General features: G+C 32.7%; 1 protein-coding gene across 1 annotated transcript in view; it reads left to right on the top strand.

Annotated features, from left to right (window-relative positions):
- Positions 1-17311, top strand: part of LOC140438447 (potassium voltage-gated channel subfamily KQT member 1-like) — a 249514-nt gene extending 232203 nt beyond the window's left edge. The window contains exons 4-5 of the mRNA XM_072528125.1: positions 4993-5103; positions 16962-17311. Coding sequence (XP_072384226.1) covers positions 4993-5103; positions 16962-17161 — 311 coding nt within the window. The 3' untranslated portion in view covers positions 17162-17311. The remainder of the gene's footprint in view (positions 1-4992; positions 5104-16961) is intronic.
- The last annotated feature ends 671 nt before the right edge of the window (positions 17312-17982 follow it).

Raw genomic sequence — 17982 nt, 5'->3', positions numbered from 1 at the left:
TTCCACGATATAATTGGGTAGGACTTCAGGTTTTACAATTTGTAACTACGCACCTAGTTTCTTATAAGAGTTTATTTTTGGTAGCGGTAGTCTGTTAAGTATGCTTGTCCCAGTAAACTCTTGTACGGCACATGCCATTTTACTTACCAGGCTATGCTGCAACTTGTTAATGTCCTGCTGCATATTAACAGGTTAAGTTTCTTGTATGATAGGCTTAGGAGTCTGATTAATAGAAAGTTCATTAAGGACTTAATATACAACTAGCTCTTGGTTAGGAATCTCCCGTTCTACTTCGCTTTCAATGGTATCTCATCTAGTCTCCGAGATAAGATTACGGCGCAGCACCATCAGCAAGTGGAGCTTTTTTTGTTGTTGTTTGGCGCACTTGTGGGTATTGTTGTTGTTCGACTGTAGCTAATTGTACGACGGAAGCCCGCCCGCCGAAGGAATTTTCCCTTCCAATGACTTCTTCTGCTACTGGTTTATTTGGGTTTTCATGTTTTCATATCGTTCTTCATTTATTATTCCTTGTATATCTTTTATTTTTGACAATATTCTCAATTTATAAAAAAATCGACTTAACGTTTAGTTTACCTGTAGGGTACCTTGTTGATTTTACGTTTTAACCATTATTATATTTTCTTTAGTATACTCTTTGTAAAGCTTGTTTAGCAGTAAATGGTTGACTTCAATTACTGTCTACTATAAGCATCCTGGATCAACCGATAATAGTATAAAAGGCCCGGTTTCAGGTAACAATGGTTTACCCCAGGTACAAGGTCTTAACAATGGGCCAAGTCAGATAAGTTTAATAATATTTACGACCGCAATAATTGAAATCAACCATTTTCTGCTAAACAAACTTTACTACACATTATTTCTTATGTATACTTTTGATCCCGCCAAGTGGTGGTCTGATCCTTAGGTGGCTCCTCTATAATATATATTCTCGTTTCTTCGACCTTGATTATTAACTCTTGTCTAACAATGACATAGTCTATTACTGATTTGTAATATGTTTTTTTTTATATGGCTTCGGCAGTTTGCCATAGAGCCAGTTACATGATCTTTTAATCTCATTAGGCGCAGTAAAAAGTTTTTGAATTATATAAATTTAAAGTTGGGAAATCAGTACAACCATTAATAAAAAGAAGAAAAAAAATATATAAACATAGACATATATATCCATAAACACAAACAACTAACATGGGTCACTCGCTTCACGTCCAGGGGCCCATCAGGACATTTTAATACATAACATACACAGGAGAAATTTTTTTTATGTTTGTGATCAAGTGATCACATAAATCATTATTGATCTTTGTCGTCTAGTATTTTCAAATGTGTATTTAAAATGATTTTTATGGACAAAAAATATATAGGACAGTCTTAGTTCGTTTGTTAGGTAGAAGCTCATTATTCTTCTTTGATTCTCATTGCTGATTCGTTTGTTAAATCTTTGTTTTATTCTATTTATTTTTTCATCTCCTTTTTTGGAATTAAAATTCTCCAATAATAAGTAGATAGTTTTGTTTTACTTCGTTTTCCACTAGTGTTTGGGGCTTATCATATAATTATTCTTTACAGCTCTGTCGTTTGCAGCCAGTGAAGCATTTATTATTAATTTTTGCTGCTTGCCTTTAGTTTTACCAGATGTATTCTTTGCAGTCTCTACCGGCAGGCTCTATCTTTTATTGTACTGTAGGTTTCGTACTAAAATAAAGATAAATATTTTCTTAGCATTTATTTTAAATTTATATTTTAAGTAAATAAAACATACCAACAGGCTCCTCTACTATAAAATATTCTAGGACTGTCCCTAATAATAAATTTATATGGGGTCGAAAATATAATAGGGTAAAAGGGATTTGCGAGGTATAAAACCAAAAGGAGAACCAACGCATTCTCGCTGAATAAGTCGGTTTCATGTTTACGCTGTTTAAACAATATACAATATACATTTTGGTCTTAGTTTACACCCCATTCCTTGTCAGCTCCTTTTTCATTAAAACCGTCAATTAATTTTTAAATGGTCAATCGAGAGATAAACGCTGCGTGTTTTATATCACGCGTTTTTCTGATGAATTGGTTAATTAAAACGTATATATACATAATACAATTATAGATAAACTCGTCCAAAGGTCAGCGGAGTAAAAAAAAAAGTTTGAATAAAAAATTCGCTTTATTATTTAGTATGCTCTCCAGTATTTTAGCAACTAGAAATTTAAATTTTTCTTCTTATTATTGCGCAGTTTCCTTTCAAAGGTTGGCTATCCAAATGGAAATTGTATTTATGTAATATTTACATTTCTATAAAATTTCCATTTATCGCTGCAACATATCATTTTGATAAAAAATGCATTCCACTTGAGCATGACAATTTTTGAGGTTTGTCAACGGATATCGACAAAGTCAGAAGGTGCCAGATCTAGTAAGTAGAGTGGATATTTTAAGATTTCAAAATTTAATCCATAGACAATCTGAGAAAAGCCTCTAGATTTTCTGCAGCTAATGCCGTCTCTACGTCCTCATTTTCCATGCTACTCTGTCATAGAGCCCTTCCAGCATTTCCTTATTAGGTTCCTTGCCGTCACTGCTTCATCTATATCGTAACGCTAACTACTTCAACTTCGTCATTTCTTTCTTTTCTCCGGAAAAATACATTCTATTCTTCGGGCCAATCTGTCTCTTCAATCTTAGTCTTTGACGGGATGGCTACATCTAAATTCTGATTTCTAAGTTCTTGTATATTTCATATCCTTAAATATACATAGTCCATTTTCGTTGCTGTTTTTGTCTTCTGGTATGTTCGACAGCTGAGGTTCATTAAGTTTTTTAACACTTAGAGGTTTTTGCAAATGTAGGGTCGTTGGCCTTGTGATTTAACCCTTATTCTTATAGGGCCGAATTTTCTTTCAAAATTTATTTCCCCAGTCGATATGATTCTAGATTTTAGGTGCCAGTTCGCCTTTCACACCACAATGGTGTGCTACATTACGCACACTCATTGTACAGCCAGTGGTTAACGCAGCAAAAGTCTGTGGGGACATATCGGTAAGATTTGTTATCAGAAGCAGAGTTCTATTATACAGTGTTAACATCGGCAACCCATACTGCCTCCAAGATCCTTTACCAACTCCAAACCACCCCTACTTACAACTATAAAAACTAACCCATAAAGTTTAAATTATTAATTTATTAATAAAATTTTTAATAAAAAATTTCATATATCAATCATGTTTTGAAAATTTTACTTTGCACCTATTTGCGTTCTTGATACTGTCATCTCTAATCATATATCTGTAGTACCTTAGTTTACAGTAAAAGAATTATAATTTTAATAAAACGGAGGGCCATCTTACATATTTATAAACGGCGTTATCATACGGACGCAATAATTCCCTAAATAGCTTATTTAGCTGGACCACTTTGTACAATATTCAAGACATTAACGAAGCCGCCTTTATTTACTTTTTAACATCTCATTATATCATTTTTGTACATGTTTTTCTGTACGTAAAAGTACGTTTTTATGTACGAACACAATAAAAAGTGCATAAATATTGAAATACAAGCTTCAGTAATAATTTAAAAGACATTATCTTCTTTCTCAAGCTTCATGAACTTATATGTTGTATTTTTTTTAAGTTACCATTTAAGGCATTAAGTTAAGTTAACATTTTAAGTTATCGGCTGCGTTTTGTCTCCAAAATATTCTCTGTAGCTTACGTTGTTCGGGAGATATGTGAATCATTCGATACATCTTTGATATGTCTGCAGTTATAACAAATTGATACTTTCGAAACCGGAGAACTATTGAAAAAAGATCATCTTGCAAGGTCGGTCCTACACATTGTACCACAGTAAGAGACAGACCCGATTCCGATTTCATTAAAGCATCAAATACTACTCAAACACGTGTAGTTTTACTTGTTTCGCGAACAACTGCATGATGAGGCATATAGTAAGCTAATTGTTGTTCTCCTTCTTCATCAATCGTACTCATATGTCCCGATTGTAAGTACTCTTGCATAAACATATCATAATCGCGTTTTAGCTCGGGATTTTTTAAGAGCCTACTTTCTTGTGAAAAATATCTTTGTAAAGCACTCTTACTTGAATCACCTAGATCTGTTAAATTTTCCTTAAATGGAATCGATACAATGAATTTATTGTGCGCTGATCGCTTGAATGTATTTTTAAAATAAGTTTCGCAATATTGCTCTTCTTCTGAAAGAATCGTTTTTACACTAGAATGAACATCTTCTATCTCCCAGAATTTCAACAATATTTTATCAATAGCCTGCTCCTGGCTCAACTTGCTGGAAAAATTGCTAGCATGCTTTTCTACCTGGCTAGACGTTGAACTTCTCACCTCGCCCAAGATCCATCCTAATTTTGTCTCTTGTAGAACAATTTTGCTATCTTCTAATTGAATTCTGTCCAATTGTAATATTTCCCAGAATACAAATGATCATATTAACATATCAATTTCTCTCACTCGATTGTAAGTATGGTCAGCAAATTTTATATCCTTTGGTATTTTTAAAATTTGGTCCTCTCCTTGCTGACTTTTATTTCAGAATTCGATTTTTCATATTTGTAGGCTTGTGTGCTTTCAGGCAAAGTAGGCCACAAAACAAACCAATTTTGTCAACATGGTCAATTTTAGAATTTTAGATATTTGAGAAAATACAACACTTCTTTTCTGAGATAGCAATTAATAAGATGCTGTATATAAATATGACATATTATAACCTCCACTAAGCGGATACAGCACTTCAAGAAGAAGAAGAAGAAGAAGACTAATAACTACTGAGCTATATAATATAGAAAAATAAATGTCAACGTCAAAAAGAAGAATCTGAAGAAATTTTTAGTAATCTTCTGGGACAAAAATCAATATTTTAAAGAAAACTTTTTATGTCTTTTAATGTTTTGTTTTTTCTTCTATTTTATTTGCAATAAACCTCTTGAATTTTCTATTTGCAGGAGGACGATCGCAGTTGTCAGTCACGATAGTTGAAGTAGCGGGAACACCAGCTCCAAGTCCACTTTCAGACCGTAGCAACGAACAGCTTTTGCAAACGCCTTTGGATTCAGGTAAATAAATAAATGGGTCCTGCAGTATTTAAATTTGACGATTTAATTGGTTATAATTCATTTAGTTAACGGCTTTTTAGGCGGCACTTACTCATTTGTTGAAACACTCTTTAATTTGGCTATCCATATTATTATTTTGTTATAAAGATTAATATGTATTATTTTTTTAATGTCATATATATAGCAAATTAGAATTTAATGTTAATATTCAGATTAAATGAATCCTATGTATCACGAATCCTAGTTTTTCTCCATGATTTAATGATTTACAATGAAATTACAAACAAGGGAATTTCATCATCATCATCACCATCATCAGTAGCTCGACAACCCTTTCTGGATCCTGGCTTGTTCTATGATTTTCCGCCATTCTGTTCTGTTCCTTGCTATGTTTTTTCAGTTGGTAATCTTAAGTGTTTTTAGATCTTGTTCCATTTGTTCCATGTATCTAAGTTTGGGTCTTTCCTTAGACCTTCTCCCTACTGGTGTTTGCCTCATTATATATTTTGGTGTTTCAATCTCCAACATCCGTTCAGCATGGCCCATCTAGCGAAGACGTCCGATCTTTATGGGTGTTATGACCTCGGGTTCATTGTCTTCTGTGTATAGTTCAAAAGTCTATCTTCTGCGCCATATGTCATTTTCTCTCACCCCCTTTTATATGTGCCTAAGATTTTTTTGTTCAAACGTACCTAATAGGTTCTCATGGCTTTTCGACAGTGTCCATGTCTCTGATCCAGATACAAGGACCGGTTTTATTAGGGTCTTGTATATTTTGCATTTTGGTTCTTCTTGTGATGTTACATCTTAGATAATTAGTCCATTAAAACAAGAGAATTAACTTAGGTAAATTCTCATAAAATCATATATCTATGAATTAAGCATTGGGTATAGATGCCTTTGGGCATCTATACCCAATGGGTATAGATTAAAAATGAATGACATATTATTTTTTCTGACACCTATTTTCAAGTTAAAGTTAATTTCATATAATCAAATATACTATTTTCTCCAATTCGGTAGATTCAGGAAAACAGGTCAAAAATATTGACAAAATTATTTGAACGTAATCTACGTTAAAATATATAATATGTTTGAATTGTCATTATGAATATTGCAGATAAAATAAGATCATTGGAAGAATTGATCATTGAATTACCAAGTAACAAAACAAAAAAACGCCAAAAAGCTGTCAAAGTTTAAACACGCTTTTCAAAGTTCCTCGCGAATTTTTGAGGATTTAAGCAGTGCTAAACTGGAAAATTCCAATAGGATTTTATTTATAAACAAATTGTATTCGAAGGTATATATCAAAGTATAAAATGTAGTTTACTCAAATCAATCAGTTTCTTTAAAAATAATCGACAAATTTCGACAATACGCCGAAGACCTCGTTATTTACACCACTGTATGCAAAATGTTGCAATGTATGCAAAATGTTCAAAAATGGGACTTTTGTATTTTTATATCCGATTCTAAGGTCAATACCTGTATATTCTTTAAAAACAGATAGCTGTGCGCTTATTTAAAATTTTATAAGTGTTATGTTATTGTTTTGGTTTAATGATATTGCATTAGATAGTTCTTGAGATTCTACCAAAAAAATGAAAAATACGCGTTACGATGATTTTGTTTTACATAAAAACGGCGCCTCCGAAAACAAGAAGACAAATTTTTTTATCAAAAATTAAACGAATAATTCAGAAATCATTATTATTTTAAATATCTCAGTGGCGTATCTTTTTCTTTAAATAAAATGAGACCCTTACCCGTATTCGCGCCAATGAGGAATATAAAATTCTGTAGAAATGTATAGAAAAAGTCGACCAATGACTACCTCTTAAAACTTAATAAATTTCATTTTCATATCTCAACCGCTTTCAGAGCAATAAATAAATCGTGATTTCAACACTTCATATCTCGGTAAACGAAGCATTTGCGGAACACAATTGATTCTCTTTAGACACCCCAATCTCAGCGGATACACTACACACAATTTAGCTGCAAGAATCGGCCTCAGACTTTGGGGCGATCGACTCCAGCTCCGTAACCAGATAGAGTACCTCTTTCTGGTGTTCAGAGAAACACTAAACTGGAGGTCTGATCTGACTGCAACCCGTAACAGGGTGAGGAGAAGAGTCGGTTTACTCAATGCCCTCTGTGGAAAATTTGGAAGGACACACTCACGTACACTCATATACACATTACAAAACATTTATTAGGCCCGTGATTGAATATAGAGCAAATATATTTGCCATGTTGCCGGGAGTAAACTACAAATGGCACGACTAACTGTCGTCATATATCAACTGTCGAACATCCAGCCCATCAATGGAGAAGAATTTATACAATCAAAACCATCCGTGGCCAAAACTGTAGACCCAAAATATCATTAAAACTAGCTGCTCATCCTTCGGCAATGTATTTATCAGACATCCCAAATGCAAACTCCCATTCCTACCCATTAAATTGCTGACTTTAGCCAGCAACGAACTCGCTGATTAATAAATTAATATCCTGGAGGCAACTCCAATTTTTTACAGCCGTAACTAATAAATAGCTTACTTCAAGCTTTGCTTCGGACAGAGAGGGATCGGTTTTCTGTGGTTTCCCGATCCCATTGCACAAGTATACCTGTCTATTGTGAGGTTACAGCCATGGCTGTCCTCTTCGTGATTCATAACAAATATTTATACATTTATTAATTAAATTCATTCACAATTCATAACTATATATTTATTACTAATAATTTCTGAAAAGGGCCGTTTAAGCTCAAACCCTTTCATCTCTGACCACCCTCGACACCACCTCCTCCGCAGGACTACATCCACCGACACGTACCATCATTACCAACATAACAAAGCAACGCAATGCCGACATCCAAATAAACAAACCACATCCTGAAGAGGTGTCATACCTAAAACAGGACAGCAAAATCACCCCAAAAGAAAATACAACCAACAGAGAGAACAATAAGAAAACAAAACAATAAAAGTCATAGGCTAGTCTTGCTTCGTCTCCCATATAAGCTCTCCTGTCCCTGAGAGCCCTTTGCCGGGATTTGCTTCCGTTTTACGAACCTAGACTCGTGGCTGGAAACTTTTTGGCTTCAAAAATGATGCTTTCTTCCCTCTTGGTGATCAAAGCTACCTATTTGCAAAGTTTTAGCCTTTAACTGAAACCACTTTTACGTAAGAAAGTCGTAAGTCGAAAGTCGTAAGTTTTCCGTAAAATCCTTTATTATGCTCATGCTGTAACGTAGTAAAAATACTTACTTCACACTTTCAACAAAATCTAGCTAATTTTTTGTAACCAAAGGCATAAATACTAGAAAAAAAGAGTAAAAAACAATATAGTTTGTTTAATTTATATTTTGTGAAAATCAAAATGTCAAAATTAATAAAATCGTGTTTAATTCCGTTTTTATCTATAAAAGTTTTGCAATATTCCAATAATACTCTTAATATTGTATATAATTTGTAAAGGTTGTATAGTATGTCTTCAATGCATTGAAATAAAAATATTTAATAAAATAAATACTCACCTCAAAAAGAAAGTATCCTTCAATGACGAAATAAAAAAGACTAAAGAAAATCTGTTCATGACACAGCGAGTCGACGGCGAAAGCAATTTTCCAGGTTAAATCGCAACAGCTTAATGCAAAATCGATACAAGAAATAATTCATTCGAACCAAGCAAAAGCAAACCTACACGAGGGACACATTATTTTCATTGCATTTTTCAGAAAATACCTTTATTTTTCTAGAAGAGTTAAAACTGTTCATTTATATTTAAAGTTCAGAAAGCTACTTTTAACGACTTTAGCATCATATAAAATGATATAAATTATAAAAATTGCTTTAATTTAATTGAAGACAAATATTGTCTGGCAATTTCTCTCGAAATTTGGTACTATAACTAGTTCTGACAAAGCAGGAAAAAAATTGGATAATAATATCATTAATACAGGGTGTTTCAAAAAAGGTAAGCCCGTCTCTGGGGTAGGTAAAAAACTGAAAAATAATTGGGGTTTGCTTAGTAAAAAATTTTTGTAACGCCATCCGTTTTCAAGATACAGGGCGTTAAAGAAAAAAAATTTACGCATTTTTTACGATTTTGCCGAAACTACTGGCAACATTGTAATGAAATTTTATACGAATATGTTTTGGAAGCTGATACATCCCATGAATTTGTTTTTATATCTGATTCTCATAGAGGGCGCTAGTTACACGGATCGTACTAAGTATTAGTCAATATAACTTTTTTAAGAGTATAATTACTAATCAAAGTTTCAAGTAAACTTAAACATCATTCAATTTTACACGAAAAAGGTACTCTTGGTAAAACTCGATACTGTGTACCGTTTTCGGAATATTTTGATTTGAAAATTATGAAGTAATAATTGATGCTGGTAGTAATGATAAAGTTCTAATAGGTATACCTCTATTTTCTCCAAGTGTGCCATGGAAATCTGACATTTATTGATTGTTATGACGATAAATCAACAATAATTAGAGTTTTGAAACCTTGTTATTTGTAAAATCAAATCAAAATGTACTCAAATGTTGAATACACTGACATGTTATTACACAGGACTTATATCCTCCTGAGACCTGATGTCCAATTAAATGGACATTTACGTTTTATATATTTTTTGGAAAGAACTAAATTTAAAAGAGTCCCACGGTCCATCGTAGTGTATATACAAGTGACCCTGACAACAGCGCGCCGTATTACTGTGACCACATTATAACTTAGTTAACCTGTTAATCTCAAGTGACAAAAATGGCGGGCAGTTATAGAAAAACAATTGATGGTAAGTAGCTAATTTTATTAGATTATTAACCTAAATGTTGCTTAGTCTAATAACTTAGGATATTATAAATGCATTCATGCGATGTAGTTGTCTTATCAAACCATTTTTAAATTGTTTTTTATCTAAAACGGGGATGTCCTTTTTTATGGACGTCAGGTCCTTAGGCATACATAAAATATTATATTAGACTTTTTTGTTTCAGCTGTGTTTGGTAATAAAAAATATTTAAGACCCGAAGTTGACATTGAAAGACTTCTTGAATGCCTGGAAAATTCAGATATAGACGTTTCAGATTCTGAAAACTCTGATGACGGCTTTGATCCAAATGAAGAATCGTATCAGCCTCAGCAATCAGATTCGGCCCAACATACAGATGATGAACAAGATACAGAAATGCCACCCGAAGATGAATTAGATAACGTGCCACTCAGTGAACGAAAAAAAAAAGGAGAACCGAAATACATGGAAAAAATGGGTGTTTTTGTCCCTCAGCATATAGACTTTACTGGAATTGTCGATACAGTCTACGAGAGGCAAAATTGGAAAGTTGAAAACTATGTCGGTATGTATTTTGATGATTCAGATTTTGAGAATATTTGTAATTGTACAAATATTAATTTTTTGCAAGAAAAAGGAAAACCTTTGAACGTTACTCTAACGGAGGTGAAAAAATTTTTTGGAATATCTATTCCAATGTCCTGTCTGAATTATCCACAAATTAGAATGTTTTGGGCTAAGACAACAAAAGTCAACAGCATTGCACAAGCCATGACTCGTGATAGATATTTTCAAATCAGGAGCAACTTAAAAGTAGTTATTGACGCTGATGTGCCTCAAGATCAAAGAAATGCTGACAAATTATTTAAGATCCGGCCTTTAGTTGACAGAATACGAAGAGGTTGCTTGACACTTCCAAGATACAATGAGGTTGCTGTGGACGAACAAATGATACCTTTTACGGGCGTGTGTAACATGAAACAATTTGTTCGAGGTAAACCTAACCCAGAAGGATTAAAAAATTTTGTCTGTGCCACTTCCAAAGGATTAATATTAGACTTCGATATTTATCAAGGGAAAAATACATTTCTGCAGAATGATGATGATGTTAAGAAGTTAGGTGTTGGTCCATCCGCAGTTATTAAGTTATCTACAACGTTATTAGAAGGAACACATGTGTTCATCGATAGATATTTCACCACCTTACCTTTACTTGAGTACATGTTAAACAAAAATATTTTTTTAACTGGTACAATAATGAGATCCAGAATACCCAAAGCAGTTCATGTAACATCGGATAAGGTAATGACTCGATTGGGTCGTGGTTCATCTGAGCAGGATGTAAGAGCTGATGGAAAAATTAACATAGTCCAATGGTATGATATGAAATCAGTTATGCTAGCGTCAACTGCATTGCAAATAGAACCTTCAGATGAATGTAAGCGGTGGTCAAAAAAGGACTCCCGATATATTGAGGTACCTAGACCAAACATTGTTAAAAAGTATAATGAATGCATGGGGGGAATAGATTTAATTGACAGGATGATAAGTTATTATAGAATGGGAGCTAGAAGTAAAAAATGGACAGTCAAAACCATTTTTCACTTATTTGATTTTGCGATTGCCAATTCTTGGATTCTATACAGAGATGACCATAAGCAACTTGGTGATGCTAATAAAACCGTTATGAAGTTCCTGGAATTTAAAATAGCTGTTTCCGAGTTGCTCCTTAAAGACAACATTTCTGGAAATTCTGATTTTGGGAACACTTCAACATTAGTAACTAGAAACAGTTCCAATCCTAGACCTTCACTTCAAACTTCTACTAAAAGAAAGATACAACACATTCCTGCAATGGCATCCGAGTTAAAAAATTCTGTTAGATGCAAGCTTCCAGGTTGCAAGGGTAAAGCAAAAGTTTATTGTGAATCATGTGACATATTTTTATGTTTAACGGGAAATAACAATTGCTTTAAACAGTTTCATTTATAATAATTTTGTATTGATGCGATCCTGATGTCCTTTTGAATGGACATAATTTTTTTCATATTTAACAACAAAATAAAAATTTAGAAAAATTTACATGTGTTTTTATAATCAACATCATACGAATTTTACTATTTAATCAAAAAAAAACCAAAAGAATCAGCTCAGGTCTCAGGAGGATATATCAAAGAAAACACCAATGCTTAGCATCCGCTGACGACATTGTAATGATAGCCAGAAGTAAGCAAGAATTAAAAGAAACAATAAAAAGATTAGAAATGAAAGCGAGAAAGAAAGGAATGTACATAAATGAAGAAAAGACCAAATATATGGAATGGACAGAAAGAGATTACCTACAAGAACAATATCTGACAGTAATAACAGATTAAAAAACATATAATAAATTCGAAGAAGTAGAAATATTCCAGTATTTAGGAGCGACATTCACGAGAAGACCAAATATGAAGGTAGAAATCCAAGCGAGAATTATGGCCGGTAACAGTTGTATTTTTGCACTAAACAATTTATTAAGAAGCAAAAACATATCTAGAAGGGCTAAGATAAGAATATATAAGACAGTAATAAGACCTATTGTATTATATGCCAGTGAAACATGGACAATGAACAAATCCGAGCAAGTCTTGCTGCAAGTCAGGGAAAGAAAAGTCCTCAGGAAAATATTTGGAGGTAAATTATGGAATGGTATATGGATAAAAATACCAAATATGGAATTAGAGGAGATGTATGGAGAACCGAATATCGTAGGGATCATAAAGTCACAAAGACTGAGATGGTTGGAACACATCCAAAGGATGGAAAACACGAGACTGCCAAAAATAATGCTAATGGGAGGAATAGGAGGGAAAAGGAAGAAAGGCAGACCGAAAACCAGGTGGAAGAAGGATGTTGAAAAAGACATAGAAAAACTTAAAATACCAAACTGGAAAAATAAAGCAACAAACAGAAAAGAATGGAAAAGAATAGTAACCCAAGCCATGGGACTTCTAGGCCTGGAGAGCTAAATTATATATAGGTATAATGTGTTTGTTTAGTCATATAGTGTTATTAAGGCATCCTGCCAGTCTATTTGCTTTTTGTACTTGATCTCTCACTTCTTTGTCCAGGTCTCCATAGCTAGACAGTGTAATTCTTACGTATTTTATTTCCATTACTTGTTCAATACTGATGCCATCAATTTCTATTTCTATCTGGTTGGTTCTTTGAGGATTACTATTGTTTTAGTTTTCTGAGATGCAATTGTCATATTAAATTCTTTTTATATATCTTCATCTTGGGCTATCAATATTGCGTCGTCTGCGTAACAAAGTATTTTTACTTCTGTGTTTCCCATATACTTATTTTACCTACTTATATTCTCCTGTTTAAGACTACAACTAGTAACTGAAATTTTTCTTTTCTATTTTGAATAAAGGCTTTCCAAAGATTCACTTCGTAAACAAACATTAGTTTCGTCAAAATGAATAAAGTTTAAAACTATTTACCTGTCGTAAAATAAAAATTGCTAAAAATAATAAGAATTCTAAGAATAAGAAAACTATTTATATCTTTTTTAGTATTATACTCCATGATATACATTTCAACAGTTTAAAATATGTATCTAAAGGAATGTTTTGCTTTTGCTCTTTGTTTCTGGTTTTATTTCACTTATTGATTGGCAGTTACCGCTTCGTTCAACATAATAATACTCAATATGGCTTTCCCGCAAATACCCTCAGGCGCACCTTTATGTTCCTAATGTCTAATTCACAGCCTAACGATAATAACCGAGAACAGATTAGAGCTTCTCATTTAAATTTCTAATTTGGTTATTAGCGACACAAGTTACCATTTGAATAAGATCATTATAAGACAGAAGCGGCACAATTTCGTTAATATTTAAATTCGTTTATTTCGATACAAATTTAGACTCAGAAAAGAAGAAAGTTAGCAATTTATAATATTGTGATGATAATTTTATCCAACATCAGATATAAATTGTCATAAGTACGCAATGCTAACAAAAATGAATATAAGATTAATGAGGTCTGTAAAAAAAAACATTAAATTCGATTAAAAACTGACACAACCAAATACAGACGTTAATACAATTATAATTATAGAGTATACAAGCTAAAACAAATCAGAGCCATCATTAGACAAACGAGGCTCCGAATCAATCTGTTTTTAAATGTCTTTAGATCTATAGTAGAAACACCTTTGAAATTGTCTTTGAAATATATTTAAATTTTAATTTTCTAATTCATTTAAAAAAAATTATTAATTCTATTTATTGCTATATACAGTTTCCTGCCTTGAAAAATAGTCTTTTTGTAATTAACCTGCAAGCTAATTAATTTGTAGCAAGTGCAAGATTTTTATTCTATAATACATCTGTCTTCTATAATACAGTAAATTTAATTTTCTCACGTTTTTTTTTGTAAAAAGATGTTTCCAATAAAATTAACAGTTTTCGGGATAAATTGGAAAATTTTATGAAAAATGGGGTTTTCACATCTTATTCGCCTTCTTAACCTTCGGCCAGGCGCGCCCTAAATAATTACATCATCAGGCGCGCTGCAACAATTTGCTGCCATGTAGTTTCTTATTGTTTTCGACACTTTTAATTATTGATTAACTGTATCGTTATTTTTTTATTGTTAAAAAATAAGAACGCTTTATTAATTTAACTAATTTTAATAAATTGTACAGAAAAAAACTTTTAATTTATTTGATCATTACAATTAATACATACAATATTAGATTTAGAATATCCTTTACAAGTGAATGCACTACATTGTGTACATTTCATAGAGGTATACGACTTGATTTTTTCACTGTAACAATTGCAGCATCTACCACGTTTGCCAGGATTTTCGTCTTCTTGATGGGGTACTGGTTGCTTTGGAAACATCCTGAACAGGAACTCGGTTATATCACGTGAAAGTGTTTTAACTTGTGATCGTGTATGAAGGTGTTCTTTCATCAAGTTCAGTTCAGTTTGAGAAAATGTCTCGTTTTGAGTGATTTTTCAGAATTTGCAGCGGAATGTAGAACAAAAGCATTTATGCCTCCAATATTCATTAAATTATAGAATATAACACACGGCCATCTTTTACTAATTCGTGAAACACTGTGTGATGAACGTACTTTATCTACAGTATCAACTCCTTCTTTTGTTTTATTGTAATCTAAAATCAACTGTGGTTTCTTAGTATCCATGTCAACTGTAATTTCGTTGTGCATAGACGATAATAATATGACTGACTTACTTTTACGCGGCACGTAAGAGGTAATCATATAATCTTTTTGAAATCCAAATATGCTAGATTGAACTGCCCTTGATTTATGTGGAAGAAATTCTTGAGGAATTTCTCTTCTGCAGCAAATATCTAGCTAACGGAATACTAGTATAAAAATTATCTGTTGTTATGTTTCTTCCTGTCATTTCTACGTACTCTATTAGCTCTATTAGACGTTTTACAACGTCAAAGGCCGAATTTGATACGTCGTATGGGCCACTTGACTGTTTACCGCAATATATCTCTAAATTGGCGGTATAAAATGTTTAAGCATCATATAACGCGTACATTTTTATCCCGTACTTAGCAGATTTGTTGGGTATATATTGTATCCAGCTACACCTACCTCTAAAGGGATGGAGCATTTCATCAATTGTTGTATACTCTGACAAATTGTATGAGTTTTGACAATTTTTTATAAATCTGTCAAAAAACGATCTAATGGCCGACAGCTTGTCTATTTTACATCTATCACTCCTTGTATGTTTATCATCAAATCTCAATGAACGTGCAATAAATAGGAAAGGTTTGTAGCTCATTACTGCTTGAACAATATCAATACCTGTGCCATCTTTTTCCCAAAGCTCCATCACATTTGTGTGATTGCCGTGCTTTATGCCAATCAAATAGAGGAGTCCAAAAAAGGCCAATAACTCACTCCTGTCCACATTCCTGCAATCTATATCTCTTAAATATTGCGTTTTATCTCTATGTTCATTTATATATAAATTGGTAAAAATTAGAACTTCATCAACCATATCAATTGATAATAGTAAAAAACGCATCAATTTCTGTTTTTATTTGACGTGCAGTTCCTTTTAATCCCGGTGGTACTCTCATTATATTTTGTTGCTTTGTCTTAGATGTGGCAAAAGAAGTTTTATACCACTTACTTGTTTTATCCTTGCCAATGAATGTATCTTCAACGTTTTCGTAAAACACTTCCTACTCATCTGACATATCTTGCTCTGAACATGTATCGTCGTGGTTCTCCTCAATTTGTTGTTCATCCAAATCACTATCACTTTCCAATATTTCATCTGTTTCATCTTCAATATCTGTCATATTATTTAGAATTTCCTCTAATTGTGCTTGGGTTAACACTTCCTTTGGGTTTTTACGAGACATGGCATAATCTAAAATTATAAAATATGTTATAATATAGAATTCTACAATAATCTAATATGTTACATATATATTATCAATTCTTATAAATAATTATATTATTAACAATTTTACTTACCAATAAAATTTCAATTTCTCGAAAAAGATATATAATATATTAGTTATTTAAAAAAAAATTGCGCGAATTTCACTACCAGGCGCCTTGCAGCAATTGTCTGCCTCGATGTACTGTTCACAATAAAGTACGATAACTAACTAATTGGAATTGGATTTCACAAGACGATGATGGGTACCGACTAAGGATTAACCGATAAGGGAATTTTAAAAATATCACGTACATAGCGTATCCCGTTAACACTTTACCTGGAAATATTGAGTTTACGCAGCAAATTACTGCGGCGCGCCCGGCTGAAGGTTAAAAAGTTACGTAACGATTGGTGTTAAGAGAAAGTTGCTCATTCTGCTTACAATTTTCATTATGTTTTAACACTATATGTTTTTATTCGGTTTAATTACTTTTTAAATGGAATTTTTAGCGAAAACTTTTTAAATTTTGACAGCGGTTTCCGATTTGGAAATTGAAACGTTTCAAGTAGCAAGTACTTTTTATTCTTACTGAAATTTTATTTTTCTAGCACCCAGTTCGACCTGCTGTCAAGGCATCAACCCGACGGCTCTCCTCTTGGAAAGTCCTCCAAAATGGGGCGAAGCAGCCCGATACGCTGTCAGGCAACATCGAAAAATAGCCGGCAGAGCGACGTTCCAAGGACAAGTGTACAACTTTCTGGAAAGGCCTGATAACTGGAAATGTTTTGTTTACCACATCATCGTGTGAGTACATAGACATGTAGATTGTAAAATATGTAGTTTCTAAAATACGTAACAGAAAATGGGATTTTTGCACCAAAGAAGTTTCCTTTGATTTATATTAAAACAGCGTTGATAAACGCTCTAGTCTATTGTATTTATACTTTATGTGGTAACAGAAAACGATAATATAGGTATTTTTTGTATTTATTAATTATTTTAAAATAGTTTTTGGTATAATAAAATGAAATAAAATATTTAGTTATTTCTATATTTTTAATTATATAATTTAATTATTTGTTCTTTCGTTAGAGTAACTATTGTTATTTTCTAAGTACTACAAGTGTTCAGAAAAAGGATACATTAGTTTTGGAAAGTAGATCACATTTTAAACACTTATTATAAGAACTGGTTCTTTAATATTTAAATGCAAAACTACTAAAATTAGCTTAAACCCAACCAAAATTGGCATGATTGAATAGGTATTTTCAATACCTTTTAAACGAGATATCACTTGCCAGAAGGTCCGATTTTAAATTATTGGTCGTAGTGACTCTTTAACGTCATCCATGACTATCACGTAATCTGTTATGTCTAGTTGACAAGCCTACGTCCCTTTAGTTCCTTCCTCCAAATTTCACTATTAAAACACAAGTTTAACCGTTTAACACATTGGCTGCCACCATAAGAGTGTAAGGTAAGTTCCACAGGTGCCAAAGTAAAAAATGCTTACAAAACAATATTTATTCATTCAAATTGTTAATAATACAAAGTAAGTTTACATTCTTACAGATTTTTTTTGAAAAAAAAAAATAGCAAAAAATCACGGGTGATCCTACTGGCACTGCA

Source organism: Diabrotica undecimpunctata, chromosome 4 (assembly GCF_040954645.1).
Source record: "Diabrotica undecimpunctata isolate CICGRU chromosome 4, icDiaUnde3, whole genome shotgun sequence".
Classification (NCBI taxonomy): domain Eukaryota; kingdom Metazoa; phylum Arthropoda; class Insecta; order Coleoptera; family Chrysomelidae; genus Diabrotica; species Diabrotica undecimpunctata.
The sequence above is the reverse complement of the archived record's forward strand: the minus strand, read 5'-3'. Positions and strand labels throughout refer to the sequence as shown.